Below are 16,103 nucleotides of genomic sequence, written 5' to 3'. Positions count from 1 at the left end.
GTTATGTGGTCCCGGCGGCCACTCCCAGTCACTAGTCTAGCTGCCGCATTCTGGATTAATTGCAGTTTCCGGGTCACCTTCAAAGGTAGCCCCACGTAGAGCGTGTTACAGTAGTCCAAGCGGGGGATAACTAGAGCATGCACCACTCTGGCAAGACAGTCTGCGGGCAGGTAGGGTCTCAGCCTGCGTACCAGATGGAGCTGATAGACAGCCGCCCTGGACACAAAATTAACCTGTGCCTCCATGGACAGCTGTGAGTCCAAAAATGACTTATAGCCTAAGTCAACGCCCGAGTTAGGTACACTTAAACCCATTTACTCTGATGGGCATCAACATGCCTAACAGCAATGCTGGATTGAGGCTTGTAGTTGCAGAGGATGAATTCCCAGGGTATTCTTGAATCCACTTGCAGTAGCAGATTGCCAGGGCAGGAGAAATCCCAGTTGCCTGGTTGCCTAAGGAACCTACTACACACCCAAAGCTCACACTCCTGGGATCGTTTTAGAGAAGGGGTGGGGGATCTTAAGGCTGAAGGGGGGGATCAATGTGGTGCACTGGAATTTTCTATCCGGCCCTCTGGATTTTTTCTCCCCAGCTCTGCTCTTGAGTGCTTTTGCTGGGCTGTGTCCTTGAGCCGTGATGAAAAATGGCTCCTTGCTTGCCTGGATGAAGAGGTGCTGGATGCACAGTAAGGCATGCCATTCTAAGGGGTGGAACTTATTTTATTTCTTGCAAATTTCTCCAGTGAGGGGGTCTTTAAAATATGTTTTTGGGTGTGAGGAGTTCAAATCTTCTTATTTTTGTGACTGCACAACATTTAGCTTGGTCAGTCTATGCTTATAACATACCCTCCAACATTTATCCAATGAAAATAGGTACACCCTAGTCATCAACAGCAGCAACAACAATAAATTATTATTATTATTATAAATAATAATAATAATAATAATAATAATAATAATAATACCACCTCACCCATCTAACAGGGTTGCCCCAGCCACTCTGGGCAGCTTCCAACATATATTAAAAATGTAATAAAAAAATTAAAAGTTAAAAAAATTCCCTATACAGGGTTGAATTTTTCAACTTTCCAGAAATGAGGGGTGCTTAAAAGTTTTAACGTGACCATGGAATTCAAAAGAGCCTTCAGATGTCTTCTAATGGTTGTAGTAACTTATGTCCTTGCCTGTGTGTGTGTGTGTGTGTGTGTGTGTGTGTGTGTGTGTGTCACATAACTCCATTATCCTCCAGCATTTCTCTGATGAAAATAGGGACTAAGGAAAAGCGGGTCATTTTGGGATCAAATCAGAACCCAGGACGGCTTCTTTAAATCTGGCACCGTCCCTGGAAAACAGGGACACTTGGAGGGTCTGTTATAACTGCAATCACTTGTAAAGATTTCTGTGCAATTTTATGCATGTTTCACTTACCGAGCAAAACCAAACTCTATTAATTTAACCAAAGTCTCTTTTGAATTCCATGGTCACATTAAAACTTTTAAGTGCCCCTCATTTCTGGAAAGTTGAAAAATTCAACACGCCCTATAAAAGATGATTACGGTAGGTACCTCTGAGCATACCTGCCAAGTTGCTGTCAGAGAAATAAGGGACCGGGCCGGAAATAGCAGACCGGATGTAGCGCTGCCTCCATTTTGGAACTGGGCAGAGCATGCTCAGAAGTGACTTTTGATGCTGCTTTGCCCAGTTCCAAAATGGCCGCCGCGCCAGAAGTCGCAATGCAGCCATTTTGGAACTGGGCAGAGCAGCATCAAAAGTCACTTCTGAGCATGCTCCGCCCAGTTCCAAAATGGCCGCTGCGCCAGAATAAACGGGGGGGAAGAAATCCGTTTTTTCAGCTAGGAACAGCTGGAAAAACGGGGATTTCCCAGGGAAAACGGGAGACTTGGCAGCTATGCCTCTGAGCTTTGTACGGCTACAGTGTTCCGTACAAAGGGTAAGAGTCCTATTCATCGCTCCATCCACTTTGGCCTCAGGCCTCACCCATCACTGGCATGCAACGCCCCCACCCCCCACCCCAGAATTAATGTGGCTCCTCTGGGTGAAAAAGGGCCGCTCCCTCTGTTTTGAGCGCCCTGCTCCAGACTGATCCCAGAAAAGTCAACTGGATCTAGTTTCAGTCTCTCGAATGCCTCCTCACACACGCCTCTCTTCGCACAGCCTGCCGAGTTAACTTCTCGCATGCTTTGTGAGGGAAGTCCAGCTCACTCTCGAGTCCCCTCGAAAACCGCGTGGTTTGGGTTTCTGGGTGTGGGCTGCTGCCACGTACTGCTAGCTGAGCAGAGAGCAAGCCAATTTTGCTGCTCGGCAACTGGAGCCAACTGACCATATAGTTGTGGCGAGGGGGAGAAAGGGAAAAACCCGGGAGATGCTCCTAGGAGAAAGAAAACGCGGGAGAATAAGCAAACCGTCCTCTGCCAAAGGGGAAGAAGGAGAAGGAGAAGGAGAAGGAGAAGGAGAAGGAGAAGGAGAAGGAGGAGGAGGAGGAGGAGGAGGAGGAGAAGAAGAAGAAGAAGAAGAAGAAGAAGAAGAAGAAGAAGAAGAAGAAGAAGAAGAAGAAGAAGAAGACGACAACAGATTGACAGAAGCTGCTCCAAATGGCAACCAGCTGCGAGAAAGAGGATGTAGTTAAAGCCCAATTATTCCCTTTCAAGCGTGCCTCCAACGCGGCAAGGCATCCCTCCACTCTGGTCCCCGGGAGCCCAAAGATGCAAAAATGAAATAACCCGTCTTGGACCTGCAGAAACTGCTGTCTCCACCAGTAATTAAACACAGACCCCGATGCAAACATGTGCTTCCAATATCCAGCTGGAGGCGGAGGCGGCACAAAAAAGGAGACACATCTTTTGGGGTGAGGAGGGTGGCGTGGCTGCCATAGTCGGAGCTGGGTGCAAGGAGGAATCACCCTTTAGATATGGGGTGGGGTGTGGGGAGGTTGAAGGCCCCCTGCCTCGGATGGGATCCAGGACACGAGGAACAACAGTCAAAATGCATGCAAATAATTCCACGCAGCAGTTTTGAAAGTGAAATGAGCTTCTCCTGCACATTATTTTTCTGCTCTGACTCCTCCCCATCAATGGGGCGGACGGCTCCATAAACAAACAGGGCTTTTCATCTCCTGGCCGAGAGAGCGGCTGTTTCCTGCTGTGCGGCGCAGGGTGTTTTTAATTCTAATTTTGCCTTTTCCAGGGTCACAGTTTTACAGAGATCACAGGCGACAAGACAGATCAGAGGCTGCACAAGAGCAAGGCAAACAAGGAGAAAAGAGAGGGTGCCGGCCGAACAGATGGGGGGACCCAGATGGCACCCCACCCCTGCTGGGACACCCCGGGGGAGACACCTGAACCAGGGGACTTCACCCTGGGAAAGGGCTATAGGTCACCAGTAGCAGAATTCTGGCTCTCAAATTTCAGCCCCAACGTTAAATTTTGGCGCAGATGGTCCCCAGTAGGGCTGGGCGATATATTGATGCAGCGGTACCTTGGGTCTCAAACTTAATCCGTTCCGGACGTCCGTCCCAAAAGCAAAGCGCACTTTCCCATGGAAAGTAATGCAAAATGGATTAATCCATTCCAGACTTTTAAAAACAATCCCTAAAACAGCAATTTAACATGATTTTTACTATTTAACGAGACCACTGAACCATAAAATGAAAGCAGTAAACAATGTACTGCAGTCACACAATCAATCAATCAATCAGTAGCTGAACTGGGCTCCACGCAGTCACAAAAACAATACAAAAAAGAGCCGCAAAAACAAAACCACAAAATAAATAGCAAAAACAGACAGACCTCAGCAGAACACTCAAAACGGAAGTGTAACATTCAAAACGGAAGTGTGGCACTCAAAACGGAGCACGCTCGGCTTCCAAAAAAAGTTCGCCAACTGGAACACTTACTTCTAGGTTTGCAGTGTTTGGGTTCCAAGTCGTTTGAGTACCAAGGCGTTTGAGAACCAAGATATCACTGTATATTGGAAAATCGCAGACTTGTAGAGTCGGAAGGGGCCATGGGGGTAAACTAGTCAAAACCCCGGCAATGCAGGAATCTTCCACCCAGGCTGGATCTAGACACATCCAAGAAGCGTTCCAATTAAATGCGTTGCAAACTCGGTACCAGCAATCGGGTTGGCAAAAACGGAACTCCACAGCGCCACCTGGTGTCGCATTGTCAGAATGAATAAACAATGCATGTTGTCGTTTAGTCGTGTCTGACTCTTCGTGACCCCATGGACCATAGCTCGCCAGGCACTCCTGTCTTCAAACAATGCATATAAAGTGGTTTTTTTCCCTTTGCCAATGTAGCCAAGTGTGGGATTCAAACTCACGACCCTGAGGTTAAGAGTCTCATGCTCTACTGACTGAGCTATCACTCAACGCAGTTTGAAATTGTGATACCGGCCCGACACTATATCGTGAATTGTGATGTGCCGGTACGTGTGCGTGCTATGCAACGACAACAATGGGCACCCCTGTTTTCATCAGAGAAACATTGGAGGGTATGGCAAAATTGTGTGCGAGGGGGAATGCCTGGGCTCACAACCTATGTGGAAGTGTTCTTGCCTCTCATTCCCCAATTGTGTTATGGGCAAGCAACAGTGATTGGGCGATGAGTAAACTGAGATTTGCGCTGCACATTTACCAAAGCCACACCATCCAAGGCTCAGCACTGAGAAAGAAGATGGGGTTTTGCAGCGTTTGTGAACTAAGCTGTTTGAAAACCGAGGTACCACTGTACTCTTCAGTGCCTCTCCCGAGATTTTGCTCCTGGTTCCCTCTCACACCCGAATTTGCAATGGATGTAAAGTGTCTCTGTCGGGAGCAGGGTTTGATAGGAGCTCCAGCTTAAAACTGCCCTATTTAACAAGTTGCTGTGCGTCAGGAATTGTCTGCATTGCCGCTCGAGCATGGATCCTTTGGGTAGGCTGGAGAAGACTACTTTTTAAAATTCATAGCAGAAACCAGGATGCAACCGGTGACAGGGCAAAACTTCCCCCATCTTCTTTCTCAGAAGATTCCCGGACCGTTTGCGGGCCGGATTTAGAAGGCAATTGGGCCGCATCTGGCCCCCGGGACGTAGTTGGGTACCCTGCATTAGTGGGTGGTAGGTATAAAAAGGCTGACTATCCCTGATTCAATCAATCAATCCATTCTATTTCACCATCCTTATTTCTGTCAAGGAACTGAGGGCAACAGAAATTATTTCTTCAGCATCATCACTTAATTTGTCATCACAACAGCCCTATGAGGTAGGTTGGGTTAGGCCAGGCAGTCCCAAACTTGGCCCTCCAGATGTTTTGGGACTACAACTCCCATCATCCCTAGCTAACAGGACCAGTGTTCAGGGATGATGGGAATTGTAGTCCCAAAACAGCTGGAGGGCCGAGCTTGGCCATGCCTGGGTTAGGCTGAGAATCAATGTGTCTGATGTTACCTGGTCAGCTTTGTGACTGAGGGCAGGGATTTGAGCCTGGGTTTCCCTGGTCCTAGTCCAACGACTCTAACCATACCACCACGCTACCACTTGCGATATCCACCTTTCGAGCAGGTAACTCTGCAGCAACTTTGCCTCAAGGGTCTTTGGGTCATTCAGTCTCAGATAAACAGCTCAGTCGTTCACAGCAAGGTGCTGATAACGCCAAGGTTGCAGGTTCGATTTATTATTTATTTTATTTTATTATTTATTATTTATACCCCATCATCCCTGACCACTGGTCCTGTTAGTTAGGGATGATGGGAGTTGTAGTCCCAAAACATCTGGAGGGCCAAGTTTGGCCGTGCCTGGCCTAACCCAACCTACCTCATAGGGCTGTTGTGATGACAAATTAAGTGATGATGCTGAAGAAATAATAATTTCTGCTGCCCTCAGTTCCTTTATAGAAATGAGGATGGTGGAATGGAATTGAATGATCGATTGATTGATCGATTGAATCTGGGGTAGTCAACCTTTTTATACCTACCGCCCACTAATGCTGGGTACCCAAACTAAGGCCCGGGGGCCGGATGCGGCCCAATTGCCTTCTAAATGCGGCGCGCAGACGGTCCGGGAATCAGCATGTTTTTACATTAGTACCGTAGAATGTGTCCTTTTATTTAAAATGCATCTCTGGGTTATTTGTGGGGCATAGGAATTCATTCATATATTTTTTCCAAAATATAGTCTGGCCCCCCACAAGGTCTGAGGGACAGTGGACTGGCCCCCTGCTGAAAAAGTTTGCTGACCCTTGCACTAATGCATCTTTCTTGGTGGTAAAATTTCCTTACTGCCCACCAGTGCTTGATGGAAGGAGGATTCAGCTTGTGCCGTAGAACCCCCTACCGCCCACCTAGAATCCTGAAACGGCCCCTAGTGGGCGGGAGGGACCAGGTTAACAACCCCTGGATTGAATGAATGAATGAAAGACATCTGAAGGCAGCCCTCTTTAGGGAAGTTTTTGACGTTTAATGTTGTATTGTGTTTTTAATATTCGGTTGGGAGCTGCCCAGAGTGGCTGGGGAAACCCAGCCAGATGGGTGGGGTAATAATAATAATAATAATAATAATAATAATAATAATAATAATAATAATAATAGAGATCTCAACAGGAACGGCTGCTATGAAGCTTCTTCCTTCAAATCAGGTGTGTTGAGAACTGCAAAAAATGCAGGCGTTGTACTCCTTTGAGGAGAGATAATAAGAATTCAACACCCTTGAATCTGGCCTTTTTGGGTGCAATAGTGAAGCACATCTCTCCCATTTTAATTTTCAAGGAAGCAGAGTTCAGCTATCGGACGTCTGAAGGACGCAGAAGTACGTGGAAAGCCGCAAAACACGAATAATGTTTTGCCTCCGGATTCACCCCAGGGGTAGAACCAGCAACAAGCCAGGTGGTTTTTTAAAAGAGCATCTGTAGAGCTTGATACAGAAATTGCACAAGATGGAAATTGCACAAAAGCTAGCAAGGGGGGCTTGTTTTGAAACAACTTTGCAAATTAGCCGCCACCACACAAGTCCCTGACACAATTGTTCTGCTTCTTTACACTTATGTCATTCCTGTTCTGAAAAACAGAGATGTCAAGGTGTTGGGGGGGGGGGCTTTTTTTATTTTTTTGCACAGACGTCATTCCCCCGCAGCAGTTGGGCCCCCGCTCCGTCTCCCGCCCCCGCCTCCTTATTAAAAGCAACAAATTGTATAACCTGGTTAAGGGAACTTATTTCTAGACAGTTTCTCTGCTGCTCAAGCCCATTTGTACAATAGCTCGCAGCATTCAAAGTTCCTTTCAACAGCTGTTATCTCTGCGTGCAGTAAGAGGCTGCCATAGCCACAGGATACTATTATGGGATGCACAGAGCTACACAGGAAACGAGTCCTTATTTCCCCCAACTGTTGCCGCAACCAACACAAACTTCGGCTCAGAGACATAGTGCTTGGCGGCCAAATTGCCTCTGTAGGGCTATATTTGCGCTACAGCTTAGAGCAGGGGTCGGCAAGGCTTACCAGGCATGGGCCAGATCACTCCTGCGGGGATCCTTCATGGGCCGGACCGGTGCAGTGCAATGCCAGAAATTGTGTCTGCACATGTCCACGGCGCCGGAAATCGCTTCTGCGCATGCCCAGACGTTGAAAATCGCGCCTGCGCAGAAGCAATTTCCGGCATCTGGGCATAGCTGCCAAGTCTCCCGTTTTTCGCGGGAAACCCCCGTATTTTAAACCGTTTCCCGCTGGCAGCCCGGACTGGAAAAAATCCCATAAACCCCCCGGATTTCAGTACCTGCCAGGGAGGCTCCTTCTGCGCATGTCTGGACATGCGCAGAACCGATTTCGGGTGCTCTGCCCAGGTCTGGGCACCGGAAATCGGGCAGAGCGGCACTGGAAGTCGCTTCTGAGCATGTCTGGACATGAGTAGAAGCAACTTCCGGTGCCGCTCTGCCCATGGTCTGGGCACCAGAAATCGGGCAGCGCCGGCACTGTAAGTTGCTTCTACGCATGTCTGGAAGCGACTTCCGGTGTCGGTGCTGCTGATTCTGGATTTTTCTAACCGGGAGTTGGAAGGTATGCATCTGGGCATGCGCAGAAGCAATTTCCGGCGCCGCGGACATGTGCAGAAGAGATTTCCGGCACCACGGAAGACAGTCCCTGCGCCACACTGTGCCAGTTTAGCGCAGCACGCAGGGACTCACCGAGTGGGCCGCTCATGGGCTGGTTAAACGGCCTCCGTGGGCCACTTGTGGCCCATGGGCCACAGGTTGGGGTCCCCTGGCTTAGAGGCTACCCCCGCACCATGCATTGAAAGCACATTTACATGACTTTAACAGTCATGGCTCCCTGCTTGCAAAAAAAAAAATCCTGGGAATTATAGTTCATCACAGAGCTACAGTTCCCAGCGCCCTTAAACTACAGTTCTCAGGATTCTTTGGACAGTTAAAGTGGTCCAATTGTACATCGCAGAGGGCCTTCTCAGTAGTGGCACCCAACAGCCTCCCATCAGATGTCAAGGAGATAAATAACCACACGGAGGTTTTTTAATGTCTGACGCCTTATTATGCTTTTATATGTGCTGGAAACCCAGCCAGACTGACGGGGTATAAATTACTATTATATTATATTGCTTTATTATTGATATTCTGCTGGGAGCTGCCCAGAGTGGCTGGGGAAACCCAGTCAGATGGGCAGGGTATAAATAAATTATTATTAATAAAACAACAACAAGCTGGAAACTAAGTCTTACGAGGAGCGCTTGAAGGCACTGGATATGTTTATCCTGGAAAAGAGACTGAGAGGAGATATGATAGCCATCTTCAAATATCTTAAGAGCTGTCACATGGAAGATGGAGCAAGCTTGTTTTCTCCTGCTCTGGAGGGTAGGACTCGAATCAATGGCTTCAAGTTACAAGAAAATAGATTCTGACTAAACATCAAGAAGGACTTTCTGAGAGTAAGAGCTGTTTGGCAGATTCCCACAAGAGGTGGTGGACTCTCCTTCCTCAGAGGTTTTTCAGCAGAGGTTAGATGGCCACCTGTCATGGATGCTTTAGCCGAGATTCCTACATTGTGGGGGGGTTGGACTAGATGACCCTTTGGGCCCCTTCCAAATCTTTTCTTTTTTAAAGAATTTCCAGTAAAAGACACATCACAATAACTTTCCTTAGAAGGGAAAAGGGGTTGTTAGCAAAGGGGGTTTCCAGGTGGCCTATAAGATGCTTTTCATGGATATCTATGAGGCGCACATGCGCCAGAATATCAATGGAAACCACAATCCTATGTTAGTGGAAATGAGAGAAGGAGGGAAAACTCCACAGAGGTGGAGGTTAAATGAAGGAATTTTGGACAACAAACATCTCACAAAAAGCGGAAAAATCTTTAAGGGGCTTTAAAAATTTAATTTAAATCAGGGAACGGACCTGAATGTGGTATGGAGCACAAGTTAAAGCCGCAATGTGAGGTTTTTTTTTTCATACAACAGAATGCTTTTCAGGCGACCTTTTAAAAACACACAGGAGCAGTGAGCAAAGCATGAGAAGGGCCTTGTGCCTGTGAACTTTAAAGAGGAAAAGGAAACGGGCAGGCGTCCCTTTTTGCAACTGATGTGGTATATGCATACTTTGTGCTTTAGTAATTCAACCCTGAAGGAGCCACGCCAAAATCTGGGTCTGAGATCCGGCAATGAGGGCATCAAAGGTTTGACGGGGGGGGGGGGGGAGAAGGCTTGGAGAAAATTTCGCAAAGAGGAAGCTTTGCCACCACAGGACCCAAAACTCTTATACTTTATTTAAAAATGGCACCTGTTGAACTAATATGTTGAAACTTGGCACCGTTGTTCAATCCGATGGGGCCTGCGGGTGCAGGAAAGCTTCAAACCGATCCAATAAGAATTGGCAGAGGTCCAGCAATATAAAGAAAGTCTGAAACTGAGGCTTTCACCGCCCGTTTTAAAAATAGCCATAACATTTATTTATTTCCCATTTTGGTGAAACCTAGTGTGACTCTTTGAAAGGGACCCAGGTGGCACTGTGGGTTAAACCACAGAGTCTAGAGCTTGCTGATCAGAAGGTCGGCGGTTCGAATCCCTGCAACGGGGTGAGCTCCTGTTGCTCGGTCCCAGCTCCTGCCCACCTAGCAGTTCGAAAGCACATCAAAGTGCAAGTAGATAAATAGGGACCGCTCCGGTGGGAAGGTAAACGGCATTTCCGTGCGCTGCTCTGGTTCGCCAGAAGCGGCTTTGTCATGCTGGCCACATGACCCGGAACCTGTCTGCGGACAAATGCTGGCTCCCTCGGCCTATAGAGCGAGATGAGCGCCGCAACCCCAGCGTCGGACACGACTGGACCTGATGGTCAGGGGCCCCTTTACCTTTACCTAGTGTGACCCTTATTCAGGCCTCTCAAGGAAAGCGACCGGATGAAATTTTGAGCAGTGGTTTAAAAGTTAAGGTTTTCCTGCTCCGTTAAAGTCTGTGGCAGTAAGTACAGTGGTACCTTGGTTTACAAACTTAATCCATTCCGGAAGTCCGTTCTTAAACCAAAGCCGTTCTCGAACCAAGGCGTGCTTTCCCTAATGAGGCCTCCCGCTGCCGGTACCCTTCCACCGTTCAGATTCCGTTCTTAGACCAAGGTAAAGTTCTCAACCAAGACACTATTTCCACTTTTGTGGAGCTTGTAAACCAAATCGTTCTTAAACTGGACTTTTCTTAAACCGAGGTACCACTGTACTGGAAAAATAAGCACATAGCTCCGGTTTTGAAGTGAAGATTTTGCCAGGACCACCATGTTTGCGGAGAGAGCGCTTGCACTGCCTATTCCTTTGGTTATGAAATACAGGTATGCTGGTATGGCTCAGTGAATAAATGAGGGCTTGCCAATCTTTTTGGGCCTGAGATCACCTTTGGAAACCTACTCCAGTCTCACGACCAGTGTTATAAACTCAGATATAGAGGCTTGGCGCCAAATGGCTCCTTTAACCAGGGTTAAAGTTGCCAAAACGGAATGTCTAGTTGCCATTTTTGGGCAAGATGACTCTAAAGTCTTTATTTTTCAAATGATGGACTGAATGCGAAGGATTCTCAGTTGAAGATCTGCCTGGTTCAGGCGAGAACCTTGAGAAGCTAGGTGAAAGAACTTTGAGAACTTAAAGAAGGAAAGTCACTTGATCCAGGGATGGCTGACATAGATATTGGCCTATTCCGACCTCTTTTTCTGAATGGCGACATGGACCATTCATAAAGTAAGAATATTCTTCATAACTGTGAACAGGGCCGTGGGGTGGGGTAAGACAACCTGCTCAGGCTGCACCGAAAAAGCACTTCGTTTCCTGAAATTCATTCTGATTGTACAGATAAAAGAGAACTGATGGAATTCTGCAGGATGTGGTATTAGCGTGGGAAAACAGTCAGGATCCAATGATCCCCAGATGGTGGAGATATCAGGCACCATCCTGGTGTCCAGATATCTTCACTTGGCCTCAAGTGGTCGATTGTTGTTTAGTTGTTTAGTCGTGTCCGACTCTTCGTGACCCCATGGACCAGAGCACGCCAGGCACTCCTGTCTTGCACTGCCTCCCGCAGTTTGGTCAAACTCATGTTCGTAGCTTCGAGAACACTGTCCAACCATCTCGTCCTCTGTCGTCCCCTTCTCCTAGTGCCCTCAATCTTTCCCAACATCAGGGTCTTTTCCAGGGAGTCTTCTTTTCTCATGAGGTGGCCAAAGTATTGGAGCCTCAGCTTCACGATCTGTCCTTCCAGTGAGCACTCAGGGCTGATTTTCCTTAAGAATGGATAGATTTGATCTTCTTGCAGTCCATGGGACTCTCAAGAGTCTCCTCCAGCACCATAATTCAAAAGCATCAATTCTTCGGTGATCAGCCTTCTTTATGGTCCAGCTTTATGGTCAAGTGGCCAATAGCCAGGTGCAAAATCTGCCTGGCTCCTGGTTAATTTCCAACACTGCCTCCGCTATCCCCTATTCTCCTTCTAAACCCTATCTGCCTCACACTTGATACCCAAAAAAGACACCTCGCTGCACGGTGACTGTGACCCCCACTCCATTGCATTTCACAAACACCCCACTCGGCACAGCCTGAAAATCCCCGCTGCAACTCTAAATGCCTACCCTACCTGGCAACCTCGCACACATAGACTGTTAATAGAACCTGCTATTTTAATAACCCTCCTTCTCAAAAACCAGAAGAATTCATTAAATAAATAAAAACTTGGTTTCATTAAAAAACAACACCACCCCCCTGCCTTTTAAGACTGGCTACGGTTCTCTCCTGTTGGCACAAGCTCAACAAAAGCAAGAAATTAAATGCCAAGTCCGGTGCCTTAACAGACCTGCCCTGTGATCAGTAACAATGTTCACAAATTCATGATCACAAATTGATCATGATCACAAATTGCACTTGCTTCCAACATTGCTTCTCCTTTGCCTTTCAGTTCCCAAACGCAGATGGGGAAGGCAGACTCTCCTGGGATGGACACACACAAAATACCCTACCTTTTCCTGCTCCAGTATTGCCCTATTACGGTAGATCCTTATTGTGCTGCTAGGGTTCTTTAGATCAGTGAATCATTGTAATGATGCATCTCAAAAATGTCATGTACTCATACTTTATCTGGAGATATTGACCAAACTAAGGCTCCAGGAATTTAGGCTACCAATATTGTTGGCAATTGTTCCCTTCCATAAGCTGGTGATCCCAGTGGTTATGTAGCTTAACAACTGGAATAACTTTGGTGCTTTTCAGAAAAAAATGATTATTATTTGTGTGTACGATGAGGGTAGGAGGATGAGCCTGGGCATTCACCAGTTGCCAACTTTTCTGACACTGAAAAAGCACTGAATCTGCAAATTGCCCTGGTCAACAAGCTAAGCTGCTCAGCAGCTTCAGGGGGAGGAAAAAGAGTCTGGGTGTTAAGCCACTTTTAACTGCAATCCCGCCAGACAGAGTTTACCACAGGAGCACGAAGACTTGCCTGAAGCAACATATGCGGTTGAAAACCATATTGCATGTGACTGCGGAGCTCGTGGCGCTAGTACCAGATGTATAGGCTTTGTATTTTGCCAACGGGACCGGCTTCAGTTCAGATTTAGTTGCTGCTGCAAAGTTCAGGAGTTGCTTCGAGAACGCAGCAGAAAAGGCACTAGCGACTTTGCAGTTTGCCGGTTGATTGAATTGCTTTCTAGAAGATCAAGCAGGAGCATTGAATATTTGGGGGGGGGGGTGTTTAAATGAAGAGTTTTAAAATAACAGCCTTCCTCCAGGTAGCTCAGGGCAGCCTACGGTCACATTTTCTCCATGCATTTAAAGCACTTTTACACCACCATGAATCTAAGAAATACTGGGAACTGCAGTTTGAGGTGGATGCTGCTGGGAATTGTGGCTCTGCGAGGGGTAAGCTACTGTAGACAGGATTCTTTGGGGGGAGCCGTGACTGTAAAAAGCGGTATAAGTGTTTTGAACGTATGTGACCTCCGCAGCTCTCTCTGACCAGTTTTAGTTTCACAACAACCTTGTGAGTTAGGTTGGACAGACAGATGTTGACCGACTCGAGATCACCGAGTGAGTTTTGTGGCACAATGGAGATGTGAAATCGGGTCTCTTCCAACCCTCTAACCCAACCTCCAGATGTTGTTGGATTGCAGCTGCCATAATCCTTGCCCCTAGGCTATGCTGCTGGGGCTGGTGAGAGTTGTAGTCTAAACACATCTGGAGAGCAGCACATTGGGGAAGACTGATCTAAGGCGTATTCATATGGGGTAGAAATGGGAGTACAAAAGAAAGTATGCAGGCAGCCACACATAGACTACGAAAGCAGATGACAGTCATTGAAATGCAGGAAAACAATGATGAGAGAGAATCAATCCCTTGCTACAGGAGGAGAATCAGGGTGTCTTTACTCTGTGGTTGGAAAAACAGCGTAACCAAATCCTATTATTTTTATTTATTTATTAAATTTGCATGCCACTCTTCCTTCATCCATGGATCTCAGAGCGGTTCACAAATAATCAAACTTCTGATTAGCCAACGGATAACCCCCCCCCCCGAATGAGATACTATTCAAGTAATCACCCCAAGATACTGGAGTCAAGTGACCGGTGATAACAGGGTTCAATCTGCTTGTGAATAGATAGTGGGCATCTCAAGATTATATGGCTCCTTGGCCAGAGATTTCTGATCCTATTTCCACAGAACTGCTACTGTATGCCTTGCACACTCTACACAGACCATGGTTCACCGGCAACTTAGAAGTCATAGTTGCATCAATTCTCCCTCTCTCAAGTTGATGTAGCTTTCCAAGGAACCCAATCATGTACTTCTAGAAGCAGGAAACAGAACAAGGGCCACAAAGTTTGAACGTGAGAAATTGTGGAATAAATACTGCATCATTTCCTCTCACCCTACTGCCACTACTCAATAGGTTCCTTCAGATAAAGAAACATCCCATGCAAGCTTTGGAAATGCCCATGTTAAACACACAAATAAAAATACCAGTGAGCTCAATAGTATTGTTTTCTAGGTATGCATGTGCAGTGGGCTTAAATATGTGATGCATTTTTGCATGGGAACATTCGTGGGACAGAAAGTAGGTGCCATATTTAAAGGCGAGTGGACATCCCAGCCAGGGGTGGCTCTAAGTTGCATCCCAACAAGCCCCATGCAAAGAAGTGTTGTCTGGAACAAAAAGAGCACCCCATATACCAGGGATAGTGAATGTGGTAGTCTCCAAAGGCAGCTGCACTCCAAGTCCCATCAGCCTCAACCAGCCAAGGATGATGGGAGGCGGAGTCCAATAAATATCTGAAGAACCCAGCGGGGTCATAGATTGACACACATGCAAACACATCAAAAGTACCCCTGTAAAGGAGAGTCTCTCTGCTGGTAAAAAGATGTTGGGAGGTCCAACAGCTGCATCACCAGCTTCTGATAGCAGCCCCTAATTCTGTCTGCATAGCACCAAAAGCTACAAGTTGTGTTTGCATTTTACTTGTACTCACAACAACCTTGGGCTGGACAAGAAACGCCATTCATTTATATAGGAGGGGCACTAAAACCCACCTAAACTAAATAAGTACAGTATTCCACAAGGAGTGAGAAAAACAAACAGTGTCCTTTTGGGCAACAATGCGCTAAACCGGAGGGTGTTCGACTGCCCCCACAAATGGCAACTTAGGAGAAGAAGATTCCTGCATTGCAGGGGGGCTGGGCTAGATGACCCTCGGGATCCCTTTCCAACTCTAGGATCCCAGGTGAGCCAGGTGGGGCAACCAAAGCAGCGCGAGCAGCATTTCCTTTTGTCCCTTGCGTCGCCCTCCCCTAACAAGGGCGCAAACAGAAGGAGGCAACAAGGGGGAAATCCGTGTCAAGTGATCTCATCTCTCCCTCCGCACCAGGCAGTCCCGACACAGCAACACCCAGATTCCCACTTCGCCCCCATCACGGACTGGAAGCGAGCCCCGCAGGTGCTCCGAGGATTCGCGGGACTTTGATCTCGGGGACGCGCATCCGAGAGGGGGCGGGGCGAGTGAAAAGCGAGGCTGGGAGGTGGTGGAAGGAAGGAAATGTCTCCAAGAAAGGCAGCCGGGGAAGAGGCGCAGGAGGGGGGCGACGTCCCCTCGTGCTTTTCCATCTCCCGTGGAGTTGAAGGGGGAAATCCCGGGCGGGTGCCATTCATTCCTGCCCCAATACTCGTCGGGGGTAAAGGGATGGGGGGGGGGAAAGCGACAGAGGCGCACTATTAGGGTCCGGAATGGGACCCGCCCTAGGACTGGGGTCTGTTGGCTTGGGGCGGTGGGGAGCGCGTGTCGTGGGGACGCGGCGCGTGTTCGCGGGACACGGGTCTCGGGTCCAGCCTCGCGCTTCCGTCCGTGCAGAGAGGGCAGCAGCCCGGCTCTCACTCACCCTCCGGGCTCGGGGCAAGGTGCCCCCCGAGGCCGCCAGCGCCCTTTCCAGCTCCAGCTCCGACGCTCGGCCGCCGAGAACACCGGCGCCCGCCACACTCGCCGCCGCCGGCGCCGCCTCTTGGTCGGGCTGCCCCGACCGGAGCCTCCGGAGCCTCCGCAGGGTCATAGCCGGGCCGCGGGGGGGCAGAAAGGAAAAGGGGGCGGCGGCGCT

General features: G+C 48.2%; 1 protein-coding gene across 1 annotated transcript in view; it reads right to left on the bottom strand.

Annotated features, from left to right (window-relative positions):
- The window catches only part of TAMALIN (trafficking regulator and scaffold protein tamalin), a 32,758-nt gene extending 16,655 nt beyond the window's left edge, over nucleotides 1-16,103 (bottom strand). The window contains exon 1 of the mRNA XM_035103399.2: nucleotides 15,891-16,103. Coding sequence (XP_034959290.2) covers nucleotides 15,891-16,058 — 168 coding nt within the window. The 5' untranslated portion in view covers nucleotides 16,059-16,103. The remainder of the gene's footprint in view (nucleotides 1-15,890) is intronic.

The sequence above is a fragment of the Zootoca vivipara genome, chromosome 2, assembly GCF_963506605.1.
Source record: "Zootoca vivipara chromosome 2, rZooViv1.1, whole genome shotgun sequence".
NCBI lineage: Eukaryota > Metazoa > Chordata > Lepidosauria > Squamata > Lacertidae > Zootoca > Zootoca vivipara.
The sequence above is the reverse complement of the archived record's forward strand: the minus strand, read 5'-3'. Positions and strand labels throughout refer to the sequence as shown.